At 43.5% G+C, this 23,290-nt stretch overlaps 2 protein-coding genes across 3 annotated transcripts in view; one reads left to right on the plus strand and one right to left on the minus strand.

Moving 5' to 3' along the window:
* LOC311141564 (septin-2-like) overlaps positions 1-19,100 on the minus strand; it is a 58,878-nt gene extending 39,778 nt beyond the window's left edge. For both annotated transcript variants that reach the window (XR_014614231.1, XM_084176931.1), the window contains exons 1-7: positions 18,819-19,100; positions 9,986-10,037; positions 9,529-9,628; positions 7,592-7,678; positions 6,877-7,000; positions 627-761; positions 315-432 (exon numbers count right to left, since the gene is read on the minus strand). Coding sequence is in view for 1 of the 2 variants with exons in the window: in XM_084176931.1 (XP_084033057.1) it covers positions 315-432; positions 627-761; positions 6,877-7,000; positions 7,592-7,678; positions 9,529-9,628; positions 9,986-10,012 (591 nt within the window). In the remaining variant the exon portion in view is untranslated. The remainder of the gene's footprint in view (positions 1-314; positions 433-626; positions 762-6,876; positions 7,001-7,591; positions 7,679-9,528; positions 9,629-9,985; positions 10,038-18,818) is intronic.
* Positions 19,101-19,981: 881 nt separating this feature from the next.
* LOC311141572 (claudin-4-like) lies at positions 19,982-21,798 on the plus strand. Its single transcript, XM_084176942.1, has one exon. The coding sequence runs from the start codon at positions 20,231-20,233 to the stop codon at positions 20,882-20,884; it is 654 nt and encodes a 217-aa protein (XP_084033068.1). The 5' UTR covers positions 19,982-20,230; the 3' UTR covers positions 20,885-21,798.
* The last annotated feature ends 1,492 nt before the right edge of the window (positions 21,799-23,290 follow it).

Below are 23,290 nucleotides of genomic sequence, written 5' to 3' on the forward strand. Positions count from 1 at the left end.
CCTCTGAGCCAGCGTGCCACTGTGCTGATAAGAATCCAATTTCTCTATTATTATTATTATTATTATTATATAATCTACTTTCTAATGACAGTACCATATGGCTCAGGACACAAACAACACAGAACAGCTACTGATGATAATGCAGCCCTCAACATTCTGGCAACTACCTCATCACAAATTCCATTGATCTCAGTAAGGGGCAATGCTATGTTTTTACACCTGTGTTTAAAAATAAATACCTAGGGGAATGAGGGAAAACTCTTGAATGTCTGACATGCTTGTCGCATGCTTGTGTATGCACGTGCCCCACTCACCCTCCTCTTAAGGCGATCTCTCTCTTTCAGTGTGAGTGTGTCAGCTTTAGCGATGACAGGTACAATGTTGACCTTGCTGTGGATGGCCTTCATAAACTCCACATCCAGAGGCTTCAGACTGGACAGGTAGAAATACAATAAATAGATAAATAATAGTAGCTAAATAAAAAATATAAAGTGATTATGTTCCCCCTACCTAGCCTAAATGGTGGTATGAACTAGAAGTAGCAGTGAGAGTGTGTGTGTGTGTGTGTGTGTGTGTGTGTGTGTGTGTGTGTGTGTGTGTGCTTGCGCATGTGTGTGTGTTCTTACCCGTGTCCAAAGGGAGAGATAAAGTAGAAGCAGCAGTGGACTCGGTTGTCTACGATGTGTCTGCGGTTCAGGCCACTCTCGTCATGAAGGTAACGCTCAAACTGGTTATCAATGTACTGGATGATGGTCTTAAAGCTGAGGACACACAGGATAGAAACACACACACATATCAAACAAAAAACAACCAGAGACATAGTCTGCACTAGAAGACCACCTCCAGAAATAGATTGTGGGTTTTTGGAGCCTTGTGAGTATATGTACTGTATATATTTTCACAAAGGGGTGCATCTCAAAAGCATAAACTGGCTATATCTCCTCACATCTTCTACCTCATCTGCACTGATTTGAAAACCAGGGATAAGAGAACAAAAAGACCAGAAAAGGAAGCCGTTTCAGAGTATTGAAATGCAGCCTATCATCTCTGAGAGTCCAACATGGAGAAAAGGAGACCAGAAAAGGAAGCTGTTACAGAGTATTGAGATGCAGCCTATCATCTCTGAGAGACCAACATGGCGTAAAAGAGACCAGAAAAGGAAGCCGTATCAGAGTATTGAGATGCAGCCTATCATCTCTGCCATCTGACCTGCTTTCTCTGATGACTTCCTGCAGGGCCAGTAGGCATGGTAACATGGTCATTAGCAGGGCGCCTACAGCTTCCCTCCCAGCCAGAACTAACATTAACACAAAGTCTGCATCCCAAATGGCACCCTATTCCGTGTTTAGTGCGCTATTCTGGTCAATATTAGTGCACTACAGTTGAAGTCAGAAGTTTACATACACCTTAGCCAAATACATTTAAACTCAGTTTTTCACAATTCTTGACATTTAATCCTAGTAAAAAATTCCCTGTCTTAGGTCAGTTAGGATCACCACTTTATTTTAAGAATGTGAAATGTCAGAATAATAGTAGAGAGAATTATTTCTTTCAGCTTTTATTTCTTTCATCACATTCCCAGTGGGTCAGAAGTTTACATACACTCAATTAGTATTTGGTAGCATTGCCTTTAAATTGTTTAGCTTGGGTCAAACATTTCGGGTAGCCTTCCACAAGCTTGAATTTTGGCCCATTCCTCCTGACAGAGCTGGTGTAACTGAGTCAGGTTTGTAGGTCTCCTTGCTCGCACACACTTTTTCAGTTCTGCCCACACATTTTCTATAAGAGTGAGGTCAGGGCTTTGTGATGGCCACTCCAATACCTTGACTTTGTTGTCCTTAAGCCATTTTGCCACAACTTTGGAAGTATGCTTGGGGTCATTATCCATTTGGAAGATCCATTTGCGACCAATCTGTAAGTTCCTGACTGATGTCTTGAGATGTTTCTTCAATATATCCACATAATTTTCCTTCCTCATGATGCCATCTATTTTGTGAAGTGCACCAGTCCCTCCTGCAGCAAAGCACCCCCACAGCATGATGCTGCCACCCCGTGCTTCACGGTTGGGATGGTGTTCTTTGGCTTGCAAGCATCCCCCTTTTTCCTCCAAACATAACGATGGTCATTATGGCCAAACAGTTATATTTTTGTTTTGTCAGACCAGAGGACATTTCTCCAAAAAGTACGATCTTTGTCCCCATGTGCAGATGCAAATCGAAATCTGTCTTTTTTATGGCGGTTTTGGAGCAGTGGCTTCTTCCTTGCTGAGCGGCCTTTCAGGTTATGTCGATATAGGACTCGTTTAACTGTGGATATAGATACTTTTGTACCTGTTTCCTCCAGCATCTTCACAAGGTCCTTTGCTGTTGTTCTGGGATTGATTTACACTTTTCGCACCAAAGTACGTTCATCTCTAGGAGACAGAACGCGTCTCCTTCCTGAGCGGTATGACGGCTGCGTGGTCCCATGGTGTTTCTACTTGCGTACTATCGTTTGTACAGATGAACGTGGTACCTTCAGGCGTTTGGAAATTACTCCCAAGGATGAACCTGACTTGTGGAAGTCTACAATTTCTTTTCTGAGATCTTGGCTGATTTCTTTTGATTTTCCCATGATGTCAAGCAAAGAGGCACTGAGTTTGAAGGTAGGCCTTGAAATACATCCACAGGTACACCTCCAATTGACTCGAATTATGTCCAAGCTGTTTAAAGGCACCGTCAACTTAGTGTATGTAAACGTCTGACCCACTGGAATTGTGATACAGTGAATTATAAGTGAAATAATCTGTCTATAAACAATTGTTGGAAAAATGACTTGTGTCATGCACAAAGTAGATGTCCTAACCAACTTCCCAAAACTATAGTTTGTTAACAAGAAATTTGTGGCGTGGTTGAAAAACGAGTTTTAAGTGTATGCTAGCTGAATAAACTAAGTTAGAGTCTATTCCTAGAAAACATTGAACCGCTGTAGTTTACAACAATTATAATTTCTAAAGTGAAAGTTGGGAGAGTTATATTTGAGTGTTTCAGTGAAACTTAAGTGAGGGAGGCCCCGCTCTCTCGCTTTCCCAGATGTTTAGTTCATTTGATTCCGATCTCCTTTGCATTATTGTAGACTTTTTCTGTAGCCTGTCAACTATGTGTCTGTCTATCCCTGTTCTCTCCACTCTGCACAGGCCATACAAACGCTTCACACCGCGTGGCTGCTGCCACTCTAATCTGGTGGTCCCTGCTTGCACGACCCACGTGGAGTTCCAGGTCTCTGGCAGCCTCTGGAACTGCCGTTCTGCGGCCAACAAGGCAGAGTTAATCTCAGCCTATGTTACCCTCCAGTCCCTCGACTTTTTGGCGCTGACGGAAACATGGATTACCACAGAAAACACTGCTACTCCTACTGCTCTTTCCTCGTCTGACCATGTGTTCTCGCATACCCCGAGAGCATCTGGTCAGCGCGGCGGTGGCACAGGAATCCTCATCTCTCCCAAGTGGACATTCTCTCTTTTTCCCCTGACCCATCTGTCTATCTCCTCATTTGAATTCCATGCTGTCACAGTCACTAGCCCATTCAAGCTTAACATCCTTGTCATTTATCGCCCTCCAGGTTCCCTTGGAGAGTTCATCAATGAGCTTGACGCCTTGATAAGTTCCCGGCTCACCCCTCACAGTTCTGGGTGACTTTAACCTCCCTACATCTGCATTTGACTAATTTCTCTCTGCCTCCTTCTTTCCACTCCTTTCCTCTTTTGACCTCACCCTCTCACCGTCCCCCCTACTCACAAGGCAGGCAATACGCTTGACCTCATCTTTACTAGATGCTGTTCTTCTACTAATCTCACTGCAACTCCCCTCCAAGTCTCCGACCACTACTTTGTATCCTTTTCTCTCTCGCTCTCCTCCAACACTACTCACTCTGCCCCTACTCAGATGGTAATGTGCCGTCGCAACCTTCGCTCTCTCTCTCCCGCTACTCTCTCCTCTTCCATCCTATCATCTCTTCCCTCTGCTAAATCCTTCTCCCTCCGATCTCCTGATTCTGCCTCCTCAACCCTCCTCTCCTCCCTTTCTGCATCTTTTGACTCTCTATGTCCCCTATCCTCCCGGCCGGCTCGGTCCTCCCCTCCTGCTCCGTGGCTTGACGACTCATTGCGAGCTCACAGAAGAGGGCTCCGGGCAGCCGAGCGGAAATGGAGGAAAACTAGACTCCCTGCGGACCTGTCATCTATTCACTCCCTCCTCTCTACATTCTCTTCCTCTGTTTCCGCTGCTAAAGCCACTTTCTACCACTCTAAATTTCAAGCCTCTGCCTCTAACCCTAGGAAGCACTTTGCCACCTTCTCCTTCCTGCTGAATCCTCCTCCTCCTCCCCTCCCTCCTCCCTCTCTGTGGATGACTTCGTCAACCATTTTGAAAAGAAGGTTGACGACATCCGATCCTCATTTATTAAGTCAAATGACACCGTTGGTCCTGCTCACACTGCCCTACCCTATGCTTTGACTTCTTTCTCCCCTCTCTCTCCAGATGAAATCTTGCGACGGCCGGCCGCCCAACAACCTGCCCGCTTGACCCTATCCCCTCCTCTCTTCTCCAGACCATTTCCGGAGACCTTCTCCCTTACCTCGCTCATCAACTCATCCTTGACCGCTGGCCATGTCCCTTCCGTCTTCAAGAGAGCGAGAGTTGCACCCCTCCTCAAAAAACCTACACTCGATCCCTCCGATGTCAACAACTACAGACCAGTATCCCTTTCTTTTCTCTCCAAAACTCTTGAGCGTGCCGTCTCTAGCCAACTCTCCTGCTATCTCTCTCAGAATGACCTTCTTGATCCAAACCAGTCAGGTTTCAAGACTGGTCATTCAACTGAGACTGCTCTTCTCTGTGTCACGGAGGCTCTCCGCACTGCTAAAGCTAACTCTCTCTCCTCTGCTCTTATCCTTCTAGACCTATCCGTTGCCTTTGATACTGTGAACCATCAGATCCTCCTCTCCACCCTCTCCGAGTTGGGCATCTCCGGCGCTGCTCACTCTTGGATTGCGTCCTACCTGACAGGTCGCTCCTACCAGGTGGCGTGGCGAGAATCTGTCTCCGCATCACGTGCTCTCACCACTGGTGTCCCCCAGGGCTCAGTTCTAGGCCCTCTCCTATTCTCTCTATACACCAAGTCACTTGGCTCTGTCATATCCTCACATGGTCTCTCCTATCATTGCTATGCAGACGACACACAATTAATTTTCTCCTTTCCCCCTTCTGATAACCAGGTGGCGAATTGCATCTCTGCATGTCTGGCAGACATATCAGTGTGGATGTCGGATCACCACCTCAAGCTGAACCTCGGCAAGCGGAGCTGCTCTTCCTCCCGGGAAGGACTGCCCGCTTCATGATCTCGCCATCACGGTTGACAACTCCATTGTGTCCTCCTCCCAGAGTGCAAAGAACCTTGGCGTGACCCTGGACAACACCCTGTCGTTCTCCGCTAACATCAAACCGGTGACCCGATCCTGCAGGTTCATGCTCTACAACATTCGCAGAGTACGACCCTACCTTACACAGAAAGCGGCACAGGTCCTAATCCAGGCACTTGTCATCTCCCGTCTGGATTACTGCAACTCGCTGTTGGCTGGGCTCCCTGCCTGTGCCATTAAACCCCTATAACTTATCCAGAACGCTGCAGCCCGTCTGATGTTCAACCTTCCCAAGTTCTCTCATGTCACCCCGCTCCTCCGCACACTCCACTGGCTTCCAGTTGTGGCTCACATCTACTACAAGACCATGGTGCTTGCCTACGGAGCTGTGAGTGGGACGGCACCTCCTTACCTTCAGGCTCTGATCAGACCCTACACCCAAACGAGGGCACTACGTTCATCCACCTCTGGCCTGCTAGCCCCCCTACCTCTACGGAAGCACAGTTCCCGTTCAGCCCAGTCAAAGCTATTCGCTGCTCTGGCACCCCAATGGTGGAACAAGCTCCCCCACGACGCCAGGACAGCGGAGTCACTGACCACCTTCCGGAGACACTTGAAACCCTACCTCTTTAAGGAATACCTGGTATAGTATAAAGTAATCCTTCTTCCCTCACCCCCCATATAAAAAAATTGTGGTTGTCCCACTGGCTATCATAAGTTGAATGCACCAATTTGTAAGTCGCTCTTGATAAGAGTGTCTGCTAAATGATGTAAATGTAAACTTCCGACTTCAACTGTATATAGGAAATAGGGTGCCATTTGGGATGCAGTTTACCTCTGACATAAATTCACCTCACCCTATTGGACCCAGGTAGTGTTGGGGTCCATTCCATAACAACTCCAGATAACTCCGGCCACTACTGTGAAAAAATTCTGAGAGGAATGGAATTGAAATGGAATGATCCCAACTCTGGATGTAAGCATATCCTTAACACCTGCTACTGGGGCGGCAGGTAGCCTAGCTGTTAACAGTGTAACCGAAAGGTCGCTGGTTCGAATCCCCGAGCTGACTAGGTAAAAAAATCTGTTGATGTGCCCTTAAGCAAGAAACGTAACCCTAATTGCTCCTGTAAGTTGCTCTGGATAAGAGTGTCTGCTAAATGACTAAAATGTCAACTGTAAATGTACTGTTGCCCCTTCGTTGTCACCAACACCACTGAGCTTCTAACCTGCTCTATTGCACTCAGCCTAGCCCTTAGACCACTGCCAGTTGTCACCAACCCTGAGTTGCAGGTCAAACCAGCAGGCCCCAACACAGATATGTCAGGAAAATCTAAAGGAAACAGAGCTGAGAGGGAGGAGGGGGATGGAGAGAGGGAGAGAGCCCACACAGCAGCTGATTGGGGCAAGGGCACAGGAAGAATAACTGCTCCTGCCATCACCAACCATTGTAAATACACACACACACACACACACACCAGTCCTGGCTGTTGATGGCATCTCCGTATCCGGGGGTGTCGACCACAGTAAGACGGAGCTTCACTCCTCTCTCTTCAATCTCCACCGTACTGGCTTCTATCTGCACCGTCCGCTCAATCTTCTCTACAGAGGAGAAGACAAAAGGAAATACTTTTTTATTGTGTGTAACACACCAGGTTAAGCTTAGAGGGATCCCGGGGACACGGTTTATTAATATGTAGTTTCATTACTTTTCACATCAAAGTTTCTGTTCCTTGTGACTCTAGAGCTTAAATAACAAAGTCTGCCTAAGCCAAGCCTCTGGACACAATATCCTTATGCAGATCTTCAGGCACTGGACAGGTGTAAGCAGTATGGCAGAAGTTGGTACTATAAGTTATCACCATATTGCTTACACCTATCCCATCCCTTCAGAACTACAAACACAAAAGTGGTAGGAGCTGGAGGTTGTTTTTCAGACTGGCCAATAATCTAAGTCATAAGGAGGGGATGGGCCTTTTAAAGACTAATACAAAATAAACATTCTTAACATTCCACCCCAGGCAATACTATGCTGGAGACAGCGGAACAGACATTTCTCTATTATTACAGTGTGTGTGTGTGTGTGTGTGTGTGTGCGCACTGTCTGGTCTGAGAGCAGAACTCATTCTTCCTTGCTTATTTCCTGTGTGTGGGTGTGTGTCTGTGTGTGTGTGAGAGTGCGTTTGTGTTTACCTGCGGCCCCAGGGATGTATCTCTCTGGGTAGAGGTCTGTCAGAAACAGGCTGTTGATCAGCGTAGACTTGCCCAAACCAGACTCTCCTGCAGGAGGAATACAGACAAGGCCTAGTACTCTAGGATCTATGCATATCTACAAGATTACTGTAGTGCACTACTTTTGGCCAGGGCCCAGGGCTTTGGTCAAAAGTAGTGCTCTATATACAGTGGGGAGAACAAATATTTGATACACTGCCGATTTTGCAGGTTTTCCTACTTACAAAGCATGTAGAGGTCTGTAATTTTTATCATAGGTACACTTCAACTGTGAGAGACGGAATCTAAAACAAAAATCCAGAAAATCACATTGTATGATTTTTAAGTAATTAATTTGCATTTTATTGCATGACATAAGTATTTGATCACCTACCAACCAATAAGAATTCCGTCTCTCACAGATATGTTCGTTTTTCTTTAAGAAGCCCTACTATTCTCCACTCATTACCTGTATTAACTGCACCTGTTTGAACTCGTTACCTGTATAAAAGACATCTGTCCACACACTCAATCAAACAGACTCCAACCTCTCCACAATGGCCAAGACCAGAGAGCTGTGTAAGGACATCAGGGATAAAATTGTAGACCTGCACAAGGCTGGGATGGGCTACAGGACAATAGGCAAGCAGCTTGGTGAGAAGGCAACAACTGTTGGCGCAATTATTAGAAAATGGAAGAAGTTCAAGATGACGGTCAATCACCCTCGGTCTGGGGCTCCATGCAAGATCTCACCTTGTGGGGCATCAATGATCATGAGGAAGGTGAGGGATCAGCCCAGAACTACACGGCAGGACCTGGTCAATGACCTGAAGAGAGCTGGGACCACAGTCTCAAAGAAAACCATTAGTAACACACTAAACCGCCGTCATGGATTAAAATCCTGCAGCGCACGCAAGGTCCCCCTGCTCAAGCCAGCGCATGTCCAGGCCCGTCTGAAGTTTGCCAATGACCATCTGGATGATCCAGAGGAGGAATGGGAGAAGGTCATGTGGTCTGATGAGACAAAAATATAGCTTTTTGGTCTAAACTCCACTCGCCGTGTTTGGAGGAAGAAGAAGGATGAGTACAACCCCAAGAACACCATCCCAACCGTGAAGCATGGAGGTGGAAACATCATTCTTTGGGGATGCTTTTCTGCAAAGGGGACAGGACGACTGCACCGTATTGAGGGGAGGATGGATGGGGCCATGTATCGCGAGATCTTGGCCAACAACCTCCTTCCCTCAGTAAGAGCATTGAAGATGGGTTGTGGCTGGGTCTTCCAGCATGACAACGACCCGAAACACACAGCCAGGGCAACTAAGGAGTGGCTCTGTAAGAAGCATCTCAAGGTCCTGGAGTGGCCTAGCCAGTCTCCAGACCTGAACCCAATAGAAAATCTTGAAAGTCCGTATTGCCCAGCGACAGCCCCGAAACCTGAAGGATCTGGAGAAGGTCTGTATGGAGGAGTGTGCCAAAATACCTGCTGCAGTGTGTGCAAACCTGGTCAAGACCTACAGGAAATGTATGATCTCTGTAATTGCAAACAAAGTTTTCTGTCCCAAATATTAAGTTCTGTTTTTCTGATGTATCAAATACTTATGTCATGCAATAAAATGCAAATTAATTACTTAAAAATCATACAATGTGATTTTCTGGATTTTTGTTTTAGATTCCGTCTCTCACAGTTGAAGTGTACCTATGATAAAAATTACAGACCTCTACATGCTTTGTAAGTAGGAAAACCTGTAAAATCGGCAGTGTATCAAATACTTGTTCTCCCCACTGTAGGGAATAGGGTGCCATTTGGGACTCAGCCCTCAACTAGACAGCATTCTGGCACAAAATAACTACTGTGTAGGTGTAGGTAAGCTTCTCTTGAATTGAATCAAAATAGTTGTATAATAAGTCATACTCACCAACGACCATGAGGGTGAACTCAAATCCCTTCTTCACAGACTTCCTGTGTACCTGGTTGGGCAGGTTGGCAAAACCCACATATCCCGCCGCCTCAGGGAACTGACAAACACAAACACATGGTTATAGAGGTAATGTACTCAATAGGATTAGCATTGGAAGAGGGGTCTTGAATAGTTTCTTTCCCTCCCTCTCTCCGCCCTGACATTCTTCATCTCCAGTGTTTAGGAGATGTGTGTGCCAAATGGCTTGTGGTAATTGAGATTAAATTGAGAAGAAAATCCCAAAAGCAATAAGGCTGCCGATGAAACGGCAGCGTTTATACAGGATGTCCTCTCTGAGTGTCTGGGCTAGGGTGTGTGCTCTGTGTGTATGTGTGTGTGTGTGTGTGTGTGTGTGTGTGTGTGTGTGTGTGTGTGTGTGTGTGTGTGTGTACTGAAGTGGTAAGGGCACACTCGCCTTCCCTTTCTCTCCAGACTGAGACATGGTCACTGTTGCTGGTCACCTAAACCTGCAACCAGAAACAAGACATTAGATAAGTCACACTGTAACATAAACCTGGGTGCTAGTCTGTTTCTGCTTTACTCAACTTGTTGTCTTGTTGGAATGGCAACAATGTAGCATTAAGTCCCCTGTAGCTCAGTTGGTAGAGCATGGCGCTTGCAACGCCAGGGTTGTGGGTTCGTTTCCCACGGGGGGCCAATATGAAAATGTATGCACTCACTAACTGTAAGTCGCTCTGGATAAGAGCGTCTGCTAAATGACTAAAATGTAAAAATGTTGTAAGCAGTAGACTGGCATCCAGGCTGTCTCACCATCTCATAGATGGACAACTATATAATCACGTAGCACCAGGCCTACACTTAGCACCAGGCCTACAGTCAAAACTCTTACTACAGTACTACCATTAACTTGCAGTAGTCACTCATCAGCTTTCTGACTAATGACACTGACAGCATCCACACTAGGGCACTCTAAGCCTGCACTCACATCCAGTCACTCACTCACTGCAATCCCCATTAACTCTGTATCACAGTCAGTGGATGGAGCAGAAACAGGGCGGGCATCAAGTTGGTTCCCAGACGTCCATGATACAGTAAGGGCCTGGTTTGTTTAGTTAGACTCCTGCTGTCCTACCCTATGGTACTACTCAATGACAGAGCAATGAGCCTGAATGAAAAATGTTCACATAATGGCCACCAACTGGTGCCCTGCGCTGCGTAAAAACACCCCTCCATTTGATCACTAATGCACTGGGCACTGACTGACAGGTCGTGTGTGATAAGGCGAATCGGGGAGAGATGGTGAGCGCAGCCAGAGACGACTGAACCCTGTTATGTAACCTTATTAGAAAAACAAACAAAAGAAACTTAACTAAATAATTTTGAGGAGTGTCCCGTATCTGCCACTTTAATATTGTCTGGCAACCATTAAAGAGTGATGAAGATTGATTTATTCTACATGGTGCCAGGACCTATCTCCGCAGCAGGCGGCATGGCCAGATATCCCTCTCTGTTTCATCGAGCTCTCAAGAGAACAATGGCTGTTTAGCACCCAGGTTCCTGAGGCCTTTCATCTTTCCACATTCCCGAGGCCTTTTGGATCACCACTCCGCTGGAGTAGGAGAGGAAACAAGCGCCGGCCCGCGGTCCCGACCATGGTCCTGCTGGCCTGCAATCACACACACTATCAGGAGCTGAAGCACAGAGGTGGTTAGCTTGCGATATGGACCTTAGCAAGCAGGACAAAGCAGGCTAGCGCGGGGTGAGATAGTCTGAGTGGGAATTATGCATCCGAGTGATATCCTACATTTAATTCACAGCAGTATTATTATTATTAATCTGTTACCTAGCTCTACATTCTGGGGCCTTCATACTGTACAGGTTACAACACAATTATTGAATATGCGAAAGCAATTTTTGTGATATGTTTTATGTCTGTATTTAAACAAGCTATTTTATCCGCAACTAAATAAGTTTCCCCTACACACACACACAAACCGAGAACTGTGTTATTCCTGGGCGGTCTCTGTGGGAACCAGCAGTAGATTAATGAAGCTGTTCCATTATCACTTTGGTAATAACACAAAGGCAACACTACGGGGGATACAGGCAGGAGGCAGGCAGCAATAATACCCACTTAATAAGGCAAAGGGAAAGGGGGGGATATGTAGTCAGTTGCACAACAATGCATTCAACCTAAATGTGTCTTCCGCATTTAACCCAACCCCTCTGAATCAGAGAGGTGCGGGGGGCTGCCTTAATCGATGTCCACGTCATCGGCGCCCGGGGAGCAGTTGTTGCTGGGGGTTAACTGCCTTGCTCAAGGGCAGACCTTTCGGTTAATGGCCTAACGCTCTTAACCGCTAGGCTACCTGACCGGCTTCTGTAAGCTGTTACGAACACACACATACACCCACACACAATCAGAAGGCCCGATCTGAGGGAGATTAAACGGTTTGGAAAAGAAGGAAAAATGCCACCTTAGTTAAGCCAAAGTCCTGGCATGTGAGGTCTACACTTGATTTATTAGCTGGATTAAAGCCATGAAAGGCTGTGGTGGGAGTGAAGCTATTCACTTCACCTCTGCCACACAGAAACTTAAAACAAAGCATTTACACCATACATAATTATTTAGACCTATAAGCAAATATATATTTGTTATTATTATTTTGAATTCTATTAAGCTTAACTGGGTCTCTTGGTTAAGAACCTCTTCAAGAAACGGCAGCTAAAGTCCACCCTGATCTGAGCTATTCTATGACAGTAGTGAACGGATAAACTGAAATACCATGATAAAAGAGAAAGTTGGCAGACACACGTATACACATACCAATACCTATACACATACACAGAGGGGAGTTTGAGGCTCAACTGTAATAAAGTGGTCCTTTGGGGGTTGGGAGGTGATGGTGGGCAACAATAATAAAGCTGATACTCTGTTTCAGGAGCTCTCTACAGTCTGAGCCATAAGTAGAAAAACCACAACAAATGGGCAGAATGAGAAGGCCTTTCAAGCAGACGAAAACCAGCAAAGCTACTCCTAATACACCATTTAGAAAAAGCACAGGATGGCCCTTTTATGATGATGGGGACAGAACGAGAAATAGCCAAGCAACATAAATGTTGGATGGCAGGTAGTGATGGGGGAAGAAATCGATACAGTTACTTATTGGAATATTATTTTTGACGATATATGGTATCATACCATTTTGACAATATCACTATATTATTTTTTGCGCTAGTTGGCTGTACCTGCACCAAAACTCCAGTATTTTTCCTTCATAGCTTGTTCTCCATCTTCTTTTTAAATAGGGAGCCAATTTGTTTTTAGCACTTATTTCTATGACTGATCAAAACTCATGGCTATCTCTTGTCCCTCTGCAGCAGACATGGTGAGCAATATGTTTGGAACATCGAATCGCAATAAAATCACAGTATCAAATCGCAATACATATCGTATTGGCACCTAGGTATCGTGATAATATAATATCGTGAGGTCCCTGGCAATTCCCAGCCCTAACGGCAAGGCAAGAAAACGTTATCATAACGTTACGCTTCACTATTCACAAAGGCCTAGCTACTGTATGACTAGCATGGGATGATCACATGGTTAAATGGCAGAGCATTATCAATACAATGTCACGTTTTACTATCTTTTCATGCTGTGACATCATAAAGCTATGCACACCTACAATGTATACACATGTATGTCAAACAAAAACCAATGATTGCAAATTTAAACAAACCATACAACTCTATGCAAAAGGACTACTTATAACAATTTCCACAGAAATTTTGACAAAAACACATTTGAAAAACAGTGCAGATGCAAAGTTTGGTAACAGAATGACGATGTGTGCTGTTTGTGCCGCCATTCTCTTACCAAACTTTGCATCTGCACTGTTCTTCAAGTAAATGTGTTTTTGTCAAATTTTCTGTGGAAATTGTTAAAAGTAGTTGTATGGTTTGTTTATTTTTGCAATCATTGGTTTTTGTTTGACATACACTACCAGTCAAAAGTTTGGACACACCTACTCATTCAAGGGTTTTTCTTTATTTTTACTATTTTCTACACTGTAGAATAATAGTGAAGACATCAACACTATGAAATAACACATGGAATCATGTAGTAACCAGAAAAGTGTTAAATATATTTGAGATTCTTCAAATAGCCACCCTTTGCCTTGATGACAGCTTTGCACACTCTTGGCATTCTCTCAACCAGCTTCATGAGGTAGTCACCTGGAATGATTGTCAATTAACAGGTGTGCCTTCTTAAAAGTTAATTTATGGAATTTCTTTCCTTCTTAATGCGTTTGAGCCAATCAGTTATGTTGTGACAAGGTGTATACAGAAGATAGCCCTATTTGTTAAAAGACCAAGACCATATTATGGCAAGAACAGCTCAAATAAGAAAAGAGAAACGACAGTCCATCATTACTTTAAGACATGAAGGTCAGTAAAAACGGAAAATTTCAGTCGCAAAACCATCAAGCGCTATGATGAAACTGGCTCTCATGAGGACCACCACAGAAATGAAAGACCCAGAGTTAGCTCTGCTGCAGAGGATAAGTTCATTAGAGTTACCAGCCTCAGAAATTGCAGGCCAAATAAATGCTTCAGAGTTCAAGTCACAGACACATCTCAACATCAACTGTTCAGAGGGGACTGTGTGAATCAGGCCTTCATGGTCAAATTGCTGCAAAGAAACCACTACTAAAGAACACCAATAAGAAGAAGAGACCTGCTTGGGCCAAGAAACACAAGCAATGGACATTAGACCGGTGGAAATGTGTCCTTTGGTCTGGAGTCCAAATTGGAGATTTTTTGTTCCAACCGCCGTGTCTTTGTGAGACGCGGTGTTGGTGAACGGATGATCTCTGCATGTGTAGTTCCCACCGTAAAGCATGGAGGTGTTATGGTGTGGGGCTGTTTTTCTGGTGACACCGTCTATGATTTATTTAGAATTCAAGGCACACTTAACCAGCATGTCTACCGCAGCATTCTGCAGCGATACGCCATCCCATCTGGTTTGGGCTTAGTCGGACTATCATTTGTTTTTCAACAGGACAATGACCCAGCACACCTCCAGGCTGTGTAAAGGCTATTTTACCAAGAAGGCAAGTGATGGAGTGCTGCATCAGATGACCTGGCCTCCACAATCCCCTGACCTCAACCCAATTGAGATGGTTTAAGATGAGTCGGACGGCAGAGTGAAGGAAAAGCAGCCAACAAGTGCTAAGCATGTGGGAACTCCTTCAAGACTGTTGGAAAAGCATTCCAGGTGAAGCTGGTTGAGAGAATGCCAAGTGTGTGCAAAGCTGTCATCAAGGCAAAGGGTGGCTATTTGAAGAATTTCAAATATAAAATATATTTTGATTTGTTTAACACTTTTCTGGTTACTACATGATTCCATGTGTTATTTCATAGAGTTGATGTCTTCACTATTATTCTACAATGTAGAAAATAGTAAAAATAAAGAAAAACCCTTGAATGAGTAGGTGTGTCCAAACTTTTGACTGGTACTGTATATTTTAAAGAAAGGGTAGGATGCATGAGTTTTTACTCACCAAAGTAACAACACAGTGTGGTCAAGACTTAGTAACTTACAGTGCTATGAAAAAGTATTTGCCCCCTTTCTAATTTTCTCTACTTTTGCATATTTGTGATACTGAATGTTATCAGATCTTCAACCAAAACCTAATATTAGATAAAGGGAACATAAGTGAACAAATAACACAACAATTACATACAGTGGGGAGAACAAGTATTTGATACACTGCCGATTTTGCAGGTTTTCCTACTTACAAAGCATGTAGAGGTCTGTAATTTTTATCATAGGTACACTTCAACTGTGAGAGACGGAATCTAAAATCCAGAAAATCACATTGCAACACCCAATTCCCCTGTGTGAAAAAGTAATTGCCCCCTTACAATCAATAACTGGTTGTGCCACCTTTAGCTGCAATGACTCCAACCAAATGCTTCCTGTAGTTGTTGATCAGTCTCTCACGTCGCTGTGGAGGAATTTTGGCCCACTCTTCCATGCAGAACTGCTTTAACTCAGTGACGTGTGGGTTTTCAAGTTTTCAAGCATGAACTGCAACAACATCTCAATTGGGATTAGGTCTGGACTTTGACTAGGCCATTCCAAAACTTCAAATGTGTTGCTTTTTAGCAATTTTCATGTAGACTTGATTGTGTGTTTTGGATCATTGTCTTGCTGCATGACCCAGCTGCGCTTCAGCATCAGCTCACAGACGGATGGTCTTACATGTTCTTACTGTGGAATGCAGTGTTTGGTTTTCGCCAGGCATAATGGGACCCATCTCGTCCAAAAAGTTGACTCAAGTTTGCCAAAAAGCACCTGGATGATCATCAAGACTCTTGGAAGAACGTTCTATGGACAGATGATTCAAAAGTATAACTTTTTGGACGACATGGTTCCAGTAATGCCTGGCGAAAACCAAACTCTGCATTCCACAGTAAGAACATCATACCAAAGGTCAAGCATGGTGGTGGTGGTGTGATGGTTTGGGGATGCTTTGCTGCCTCAGGACCTGGACGACTTGCCTTAATAGAAGGAACCATGAATTCTGCTCTGTATCAGAGAATTCTACAATATGTCAGACCATCCGTCTGAAGCTGAAGCGCAGCTGGGTCATGCAGCAAGACAATGATCCAAAACACACAATCAAGTCTACATGAAAATTGCTAAAAAGCAACAAATTGGAAGTTTTGGAATGGCCTAGTCAAAGTGCAGACCTAATCCCAATTGAGATGTTGTGGCAGGACTTGAAACGAGCAGTTCATGCTTGAAAACCCACATGTCACTGAGTTAAAGCAGTTCTGCATGGAAGAGTGGGCCAAAATTCCTCCACAGCGACGTGAGAGACTGATCAACAACTACAGGAAGCATTTGGTTGGAGTCATTGCAGCTAAAGGTGGCACAACCAGTTATTGAGTGTAAGGGGGCAATTACTTTTTCACACAGGGGAATTGGGTGTTGCATAACTTTGTTTATGAAATAAATGAAATAAATATGTAATTGTTGTGTTATTTGTTCACTTATGTTCCCTTTATCTAATATTAGGTTTTGGTTGAAGATCTGATAACATTCAGTATCACAAATATGCAAAAGTAGAGAAAATTAGAAAGGGGGCAAATACTTTTTCATAGCACTGTAGTTGTAGTCACGATTATGTTATGATTATTATGTTACGATTATTGTGTTAAATTATGTAGTTATGTTTTAGGATTTTTACATATTTATTAACTTATTTCTAGATATCTTCTGAACTACCCACAATGCACTATTTATCAACGTCATATGGAGAACCGGTGCTACCTAGCTATGTTCCAGCTGGCTAACGTTAGCTACCAGCCATGCTAGCATGTAATTACATTCCAAACCAAGTATTGGCACTTGTGAGCTACTATGTACATCCACGAAGAAGAAACCATATGAATTCATCCAAAAAACTGCATCTCCTCTTCTCCTGTGCGTTTGGTAGTGGTAGTTGAACGAGCGTTGTAGTCGTTTTCTGTCGTTCGTAGCTAGTGCAGTAATACCCTTCAAGGACGGTGTTACGACTCATTTGTGGCCCAAAAACAAGAAGGTAGCTTTGAAGTGGGACTGGTTTTTCCGGTTGAAGTAAGCGGATAGGAGTATGGGAAAAGTGCGCACGTCTACTGTATGCGGTGCTCATTTCACCCCGGAGGACTTTGATGGCTTAGTGGAAGCCAGGATTTGGAGTGAGACTGACTGAAACCAGGTGCTGTGCCAAGCTTGAACGTGAAGCCTGCAACCTCCATTTCCTACCGGCCTACCGGTCGTTACATTGCGAGTTTCAGCAGTGATGGAGATAAACCGGATAAATTCAATGTGGATTTAGCTCACTATATCGCTATTGGATTAACTGACTCTCCCTCGGCTGGTGAAACAGCCTCTCTCTCTGAAGGCCTCTCCTTGGCTCTTCTTTGACTTTGGTAACTAACTCAGCCGTCAATCGGCAAGTCTCCACTCTCTACACTGGATATCTGCTGGCTTTTTGTTGTTATATTCTGTGGGTTCCTGCCTGTGCTAGCCAAATTATTCTCTGGCTTACTACTTAGCTATGTCGACCGTGGTAGTTGGCTAGCTAGGGTAGTTAGCTGGCTAGGCTAGCTAGCATGCCAAAAATAATTAACTTTAGCTGGCTGGCTTGCTGGCTAAGATAACTGCATATACCAGTAACATTATTTGATAACTGGTTAGATGGCGTTATGTATTTCCAAACTTTGGTTTACTTTAATGTAGCTGTAAGCAAGGTGTTGAATGCACTGGCTGACTCATGTAGCGCTAACGTAACGTTAGCAGTCTGGTAGGGCTAACGTTAGCAGGCTAGTTAGCTAGCAACCTTGCAAGCTGATTTGTAACAATAATTTCATAAAGTATTTGCTTGTAAGTTTGCTGAAAATGTAATTGAAACCAGTAGTCATGGGTGAAAACGATTTGGTTTGATATACACATTTTACATTAAGTTATTTATGTTGGAGTTTAGAATGATAGGAAATAGGCTGGCTCGTCAGGTCCTCCATATTATGTCAAACCCTGCAAATGTTTTTCCTGCATGACTTCTTCATTCTTCGGAATTCTGATCAGTTTTATGTAATAACTCAAAAAATAGAAAAGTGAGGTGTAACTTTGCATTGGGACTTTTGATGTGTATTCTAATGCAAATCCATTTGTTACATGTGGTACATTTATGTTACCTACCCTTTAAAGTGAAAAATCTAACTCTCAGAATCACTGTTATTGTCAATGTCAATATTGTCATAAGTAAAATTTGTGTTTTATAATTTTGTATTATGATTTTGTGTTTTCAATGTTCCTTCCTTGAATGAGAAGTTAGGATATTTGTAATGTAGCGGAAATGTTTTGGCCTTGAGTTTTGACGTCCACACCCAGTTTGGGAAAGATTGACATTTTGCAAACACACGAGACTCTATGAAGAATTTAACGCTCAAATGAATAGGAATATGTTAGGCATAATTGCATATACTGTATATGGAAACATTGTATCTGATCTTAAATAGGAAACAGGCCTATCAATTCAACTTGCGAAGCACTATGAAACTATTTGTTTCATGTCAAACTTTAGCATGCAACAGTTTATCCTCCAGTGAGTGGTGTCATGTTGCCAAGTTTCAACTATCGGTGATCTCGCTCAAGACGCTCAATCCCTTTTCTCTTTTAATCAGACTCATTCGGTAGACAAACATTAATATACGAGCGTTTGAGACCTTACCTGTGTGTAATTTATGAAATGGAAATAAACTGAAGTATTTTCCCCTCTTCTTTCTATCCCAGGCTAGGAAAGAGATTTCGGAAACTGCTCAATTGTTCCGCCCCATGATGCCCGTTTGTCTGTTTTCACGGGTGGGAGTCAGTGCCACTGGGTCCATTGCGGCTCAAGCTAGGGTGGAAGCGCAACAATAGGTAGCCTATAGGTAGTTTAACGTCCAAGATGGCAGCCATGCTTCTCAGTTTCTACACAAGGCGGTTATGGTTGTTGATGGATGATGACGTCAGATTGATGTCTTGACACGCTTTGGTCGTTAGGGAGGAGGACACGTTCCTTCTTCTAGCCTACTCCATTTAGCCTGCATCGCAACAGTAACAATGTAACAAGCCTTGTCTACTGTACGCAAAGTAGCCTAAATGGCAACTTTATTTTGATGTCATTGCAAACTTAGTAAAAAATAAAACATTGAGTTGGGGAGAGAGTGCATGGGGTGGATGCATTTTATTCAAGAAAATATATTTCAAGAAATGTTCTATGATAGCCTAGATGTATTGTATAACCTATAGACTTTATTATGCACTGAACCTAACCTACCATAAGAAAACAACATTTGTAACGTAACTAACGTTACTCCGGCTTACAACTCTGTAGCCAATAAATTACAATGTTACAATACTCTACTAAATAGAAAATTACATTGAATGTCATTTTAATAGGCTATAAATGTTGCAGGTCTGGATAGAGCTATATACAGTCGCCTCTGGGTACAACCAATTCATTTTATGTGCTTAAATTCTACTGAATTGGAGATAAGAGCCCAACAATTATATGTTTGGTTCGAAATTATACAATTTAATTATTGTGTAGGCTTAGACAAGGCTATTCCAGTAATAATCAATTTGGTTAGAACATCTGTTTTATTATAGACTACGGTCAATTGGTCTTACAAGTGCCCTTTGCGTTTGTTCCCAACCCTATATTTAACCGAATAACATACTAAACCATCTTCGGAATAACTGTAAACACACACAAAGCGCTCCTCTGGCTTTGTTCATTCTCATCCAACTTCCCTGCCTCCTCATTGGGGCTAAGAGGATGCGTTGTCTTCTGATTGGGTGAAAGTTTTTCCTCTGGCTTTAGCGCTTCTGTAGTCGCCCACACCCACTCAAAATATATCCGTGGTCCAGCAGCTCTATGCTACCAGTTGTTTTTACAGCCAGTCAGTAACATTCTGACTAAAACGACATACTTTTGTAGACTATTTGTAGCGAGTGATGTGCAGAGTCTCAAACAAATCGACGCTGTTCTTAACTCAAGATTATATATCCTAAAGCGCAGCATCCCGATTGATACGCGTTGTTTACGCACAGAGGAGGACAAATATTATAACAACAATCCGTTAAAAAGGAGCGAAGATGGTGTCCGCTGGACTGGAGATCATTGGGCTGGGACTGTGCGTAATTGGCTCGCTCCTGGTGATGGTCGTTTGCGGGCTGCCCATGTGGAAGGTGACGGCGTTCATCGAGGCCAACATTGTGGTGGCTCAGACCATCTGGGATGGGCTCTGGATGTCATGTGTGGTGCAGAGCACGGGTCAGATGCAGTGCAAGGTGCACGACTCGGTCCTTGCGCTCGGCCACGACCTGCAGGCGGCCCGAGCCCTCACCGTCATCTCATGTGTGTTTGGCGTGCTGGGGCTAATGGTGGTGATCGCAGGGGCGCAGTGCACCAACTGCATCCGTGACGAGAACGTCAAAGCCCGGGTGGTGAACGCCGGAGGGGTTATCTACATCATCAGTGGCTTGTTTGTTTTAGTCCCTCTCTGCTGGATGGCCAACAACATAATCTCGGACTTCTACAACCCACAGGTGCCCCCGTCCAAGAAGAGGGAGATCGGGGCGGCGCTCTACATCGGTTGGGCGGCCACGGCGCTCCTGCTGATCGGGGGCGCGCTGCTCTGCTGCTCCTGTCCTTCTGACGGGAATTCTGGTTATTCGGCCAAATATGCCCCGACCAAACGGGCCACACCGAACGGGACCGGGGACTATGACAAAAGGAATTACGTGTAGCCGTGCGTCTCACCCTCAGGATGGGGTGGCTAGGCTGTGCTTAAATGTGGTCTGTGGTTTTTTGAAAAACTATTTTGAAAAACGTATTTTTTTGCACCTGCAGTTTACTCTGAACTTTGAAATCAATGAAAGCATCATTCCCTTTTGTAACACTGACTTCAAACTAAACACAATATTGGAAAACATATTCATTCATCCTTTTTTGCAAACAGAAGAAAATAAACTTTTGGAGACTATGCGTATCCTTCTGGATATAGCCTAAAGTGATGGCCAATGACAAAAAGGAGAGTCTTTGTTTTAGGTACAGTATTTTTTTAAATGTCCTAGGCTATATTTTCTATAATTGTTCATAATCCTTTGCATTGAGAAATGAAATTGTTTTTCTAAAGGAAGTTTTTAGGACTGAATATATCCACTGTCTTTTTACTTCAGTGTAGGCTACAGTGACTTCAGAGTGGTTGCACTCCAAACCACTTAAAAGGTTTTTGGACAATGGATTTTTGCTGCATGTGGGAAGATCGACAAAAACATGTTGGCCTATTTTCAAGCCAAAACACAACTCAGGCATCCTTACATTTGTCTATAACAGCGGAAAATCATATATTTTACACAAATTAGGACCATAGATTTAGATGTCAAATATAGGATGTCCACAACACCTATTCTGGAATCTAAATTATTTTAAAATAAAACGTTAAAATATTTGCTAACTTGTGTTTTATATCTGTACATATTGTGCTGGATGTGTTTCTTGTCACGGAATTTTAGGAATACACTGCTGTTTTACTGACTGGTTTTGATGATAAACTGCTGTTTTATTGAATGGTTTTGTAGATGTTTGATGTAAAGATCCATTATGTATTTGATGCAATATTTTTCTTTCTGTTGTTACACTGACATTAAACTGATATTGTTTAAATTATTTGTTTGAAAGTGTTTCATTTAAACTAATCGAAATGTAGTTGAATTAATACATTAAGGTACCAAAACATCAGAACATGTAGTTTGTAAGTCCTTAATATTATTTCTGGTTGGGCCTGCACGCAATGCGTCGAGTTCCCACCGTGGTTCCCCAAACCCCAGCCTGGCCGCCACAGCAGGATACATTATTTTGGTGAACTATAGAAATCCAGATGACAATACCTATTCAGCTAGAGTGGGGCTCTGCTGTTCAGCGCACAATACTCCCCGACCCCATCCCCCAGCTCTCCCTCTCCCCACCGCGCTGTTTAGCAGGCGTGTAAAGTGCTGGAAACGTCTTCCCGCATGTCTGTCTTTCCACCACTATCGCTCTTTCCCGCCAATGGGTGGGTTTGGTTATGTAGGCCTTTGTGTTATTGTGATTACGTGGTTTAAGAGTGGCTGATTGGGGTGGCAAAACAACTTGCCATCCTACAAGAAACATGGTATAGAGGAGATGGACCCACTGGTTGCCCTCTAGGTTACAGAGAGCTGGTAGTCCAATCCACTAAACTACCAGGTGTGAATCAGGGAAGAGACTCAGGGGGTATGTTAATTCGGTATAGAGCAGACAAATTCAATCCCTTTTAGACAACTTCCTGGACAAAAAATGTCACTGTAATAGTGAAGGTGTAAACTTAAGCCTAAACAGTATATTTGACCTTTCAGCTTCCCTATCAAATCAAAAAATGTCAAACAGAAAACCGAAGAAAATTAACAACAATGACAAATGGTTTGATGAATGCAAAAACCTAAGAAAGAAATTGAGAAACCTATCCAACAAAAAACATAGAGACCCAGAAAACCTGAGCCTGCGCCTTCACTATGGTGAATCACTAAAACAATACAGAAATACACTACGGAAAAAGAAGGAACAGCACGTCAGAAATCAGCTCAATGTAATTGAAGAATCCATAGAATCTAACCACTTCTGGGAAAATTGGAACACACTAAACAAACAACACAAAGAGTTATCTATCCAAAACAGAGATGTTCTTCTCCAATCTTTTTGGCTCTAAACAAAGAACAAACAGCAAAAACATATACATGATCAACTACAAATCTTAGAATCAGTTATTAAAGGCTACCAGAACCCACTGGATTCTCCAATTACATTGAATGAACTACAGGACAAAATACAAACCCAACCCAAAAAGGCCTGTGGTGTTAATGGTATCCTCAATGAAATTATAAAATATACAGACCACAAATTCCAATTGGCTATACTTAAACTTCATCCTCAGAGCATCATCCTCAGCTCTGACATTTTCCCAATTTTTGGAACCATGGACTGATCACCCCAATCCACAAAAGTGGAGACAAATTTGACCCCAATAACTACCGTGGGATATGTGTCAACAGCAACCTTAGGAAAATCCTCTGCATTATCATTAACAGCAGACTCATACATTTCCTCAGTGAAAACAATGTACTGAGCAAATGTAA

The sequence above is a fragment of the Coregonus lavaretus genome (assembly GCF_964263955.1).
Source record: "Coregonus lavaretus genome assembly, chromosome: 14".
In the NCBI taxonomy this organism is placed as follows: domain Eukaryota; kingdom Metazoa; phylum Chordata; class Actinopteri; order Salmoniformes; family Salmonidae; genus Coregonus; species Coregonus lavaretus.

Excerpts from the sequence above, each read along its gene's own strand:
- LOC311141572 (XM_084176942.1), top strand. The coding sequence starts at position 20,231 with ATGGTGTCCGCTGGACTGGAGATCATTGGGCTGGGACTGTGCGTAATT.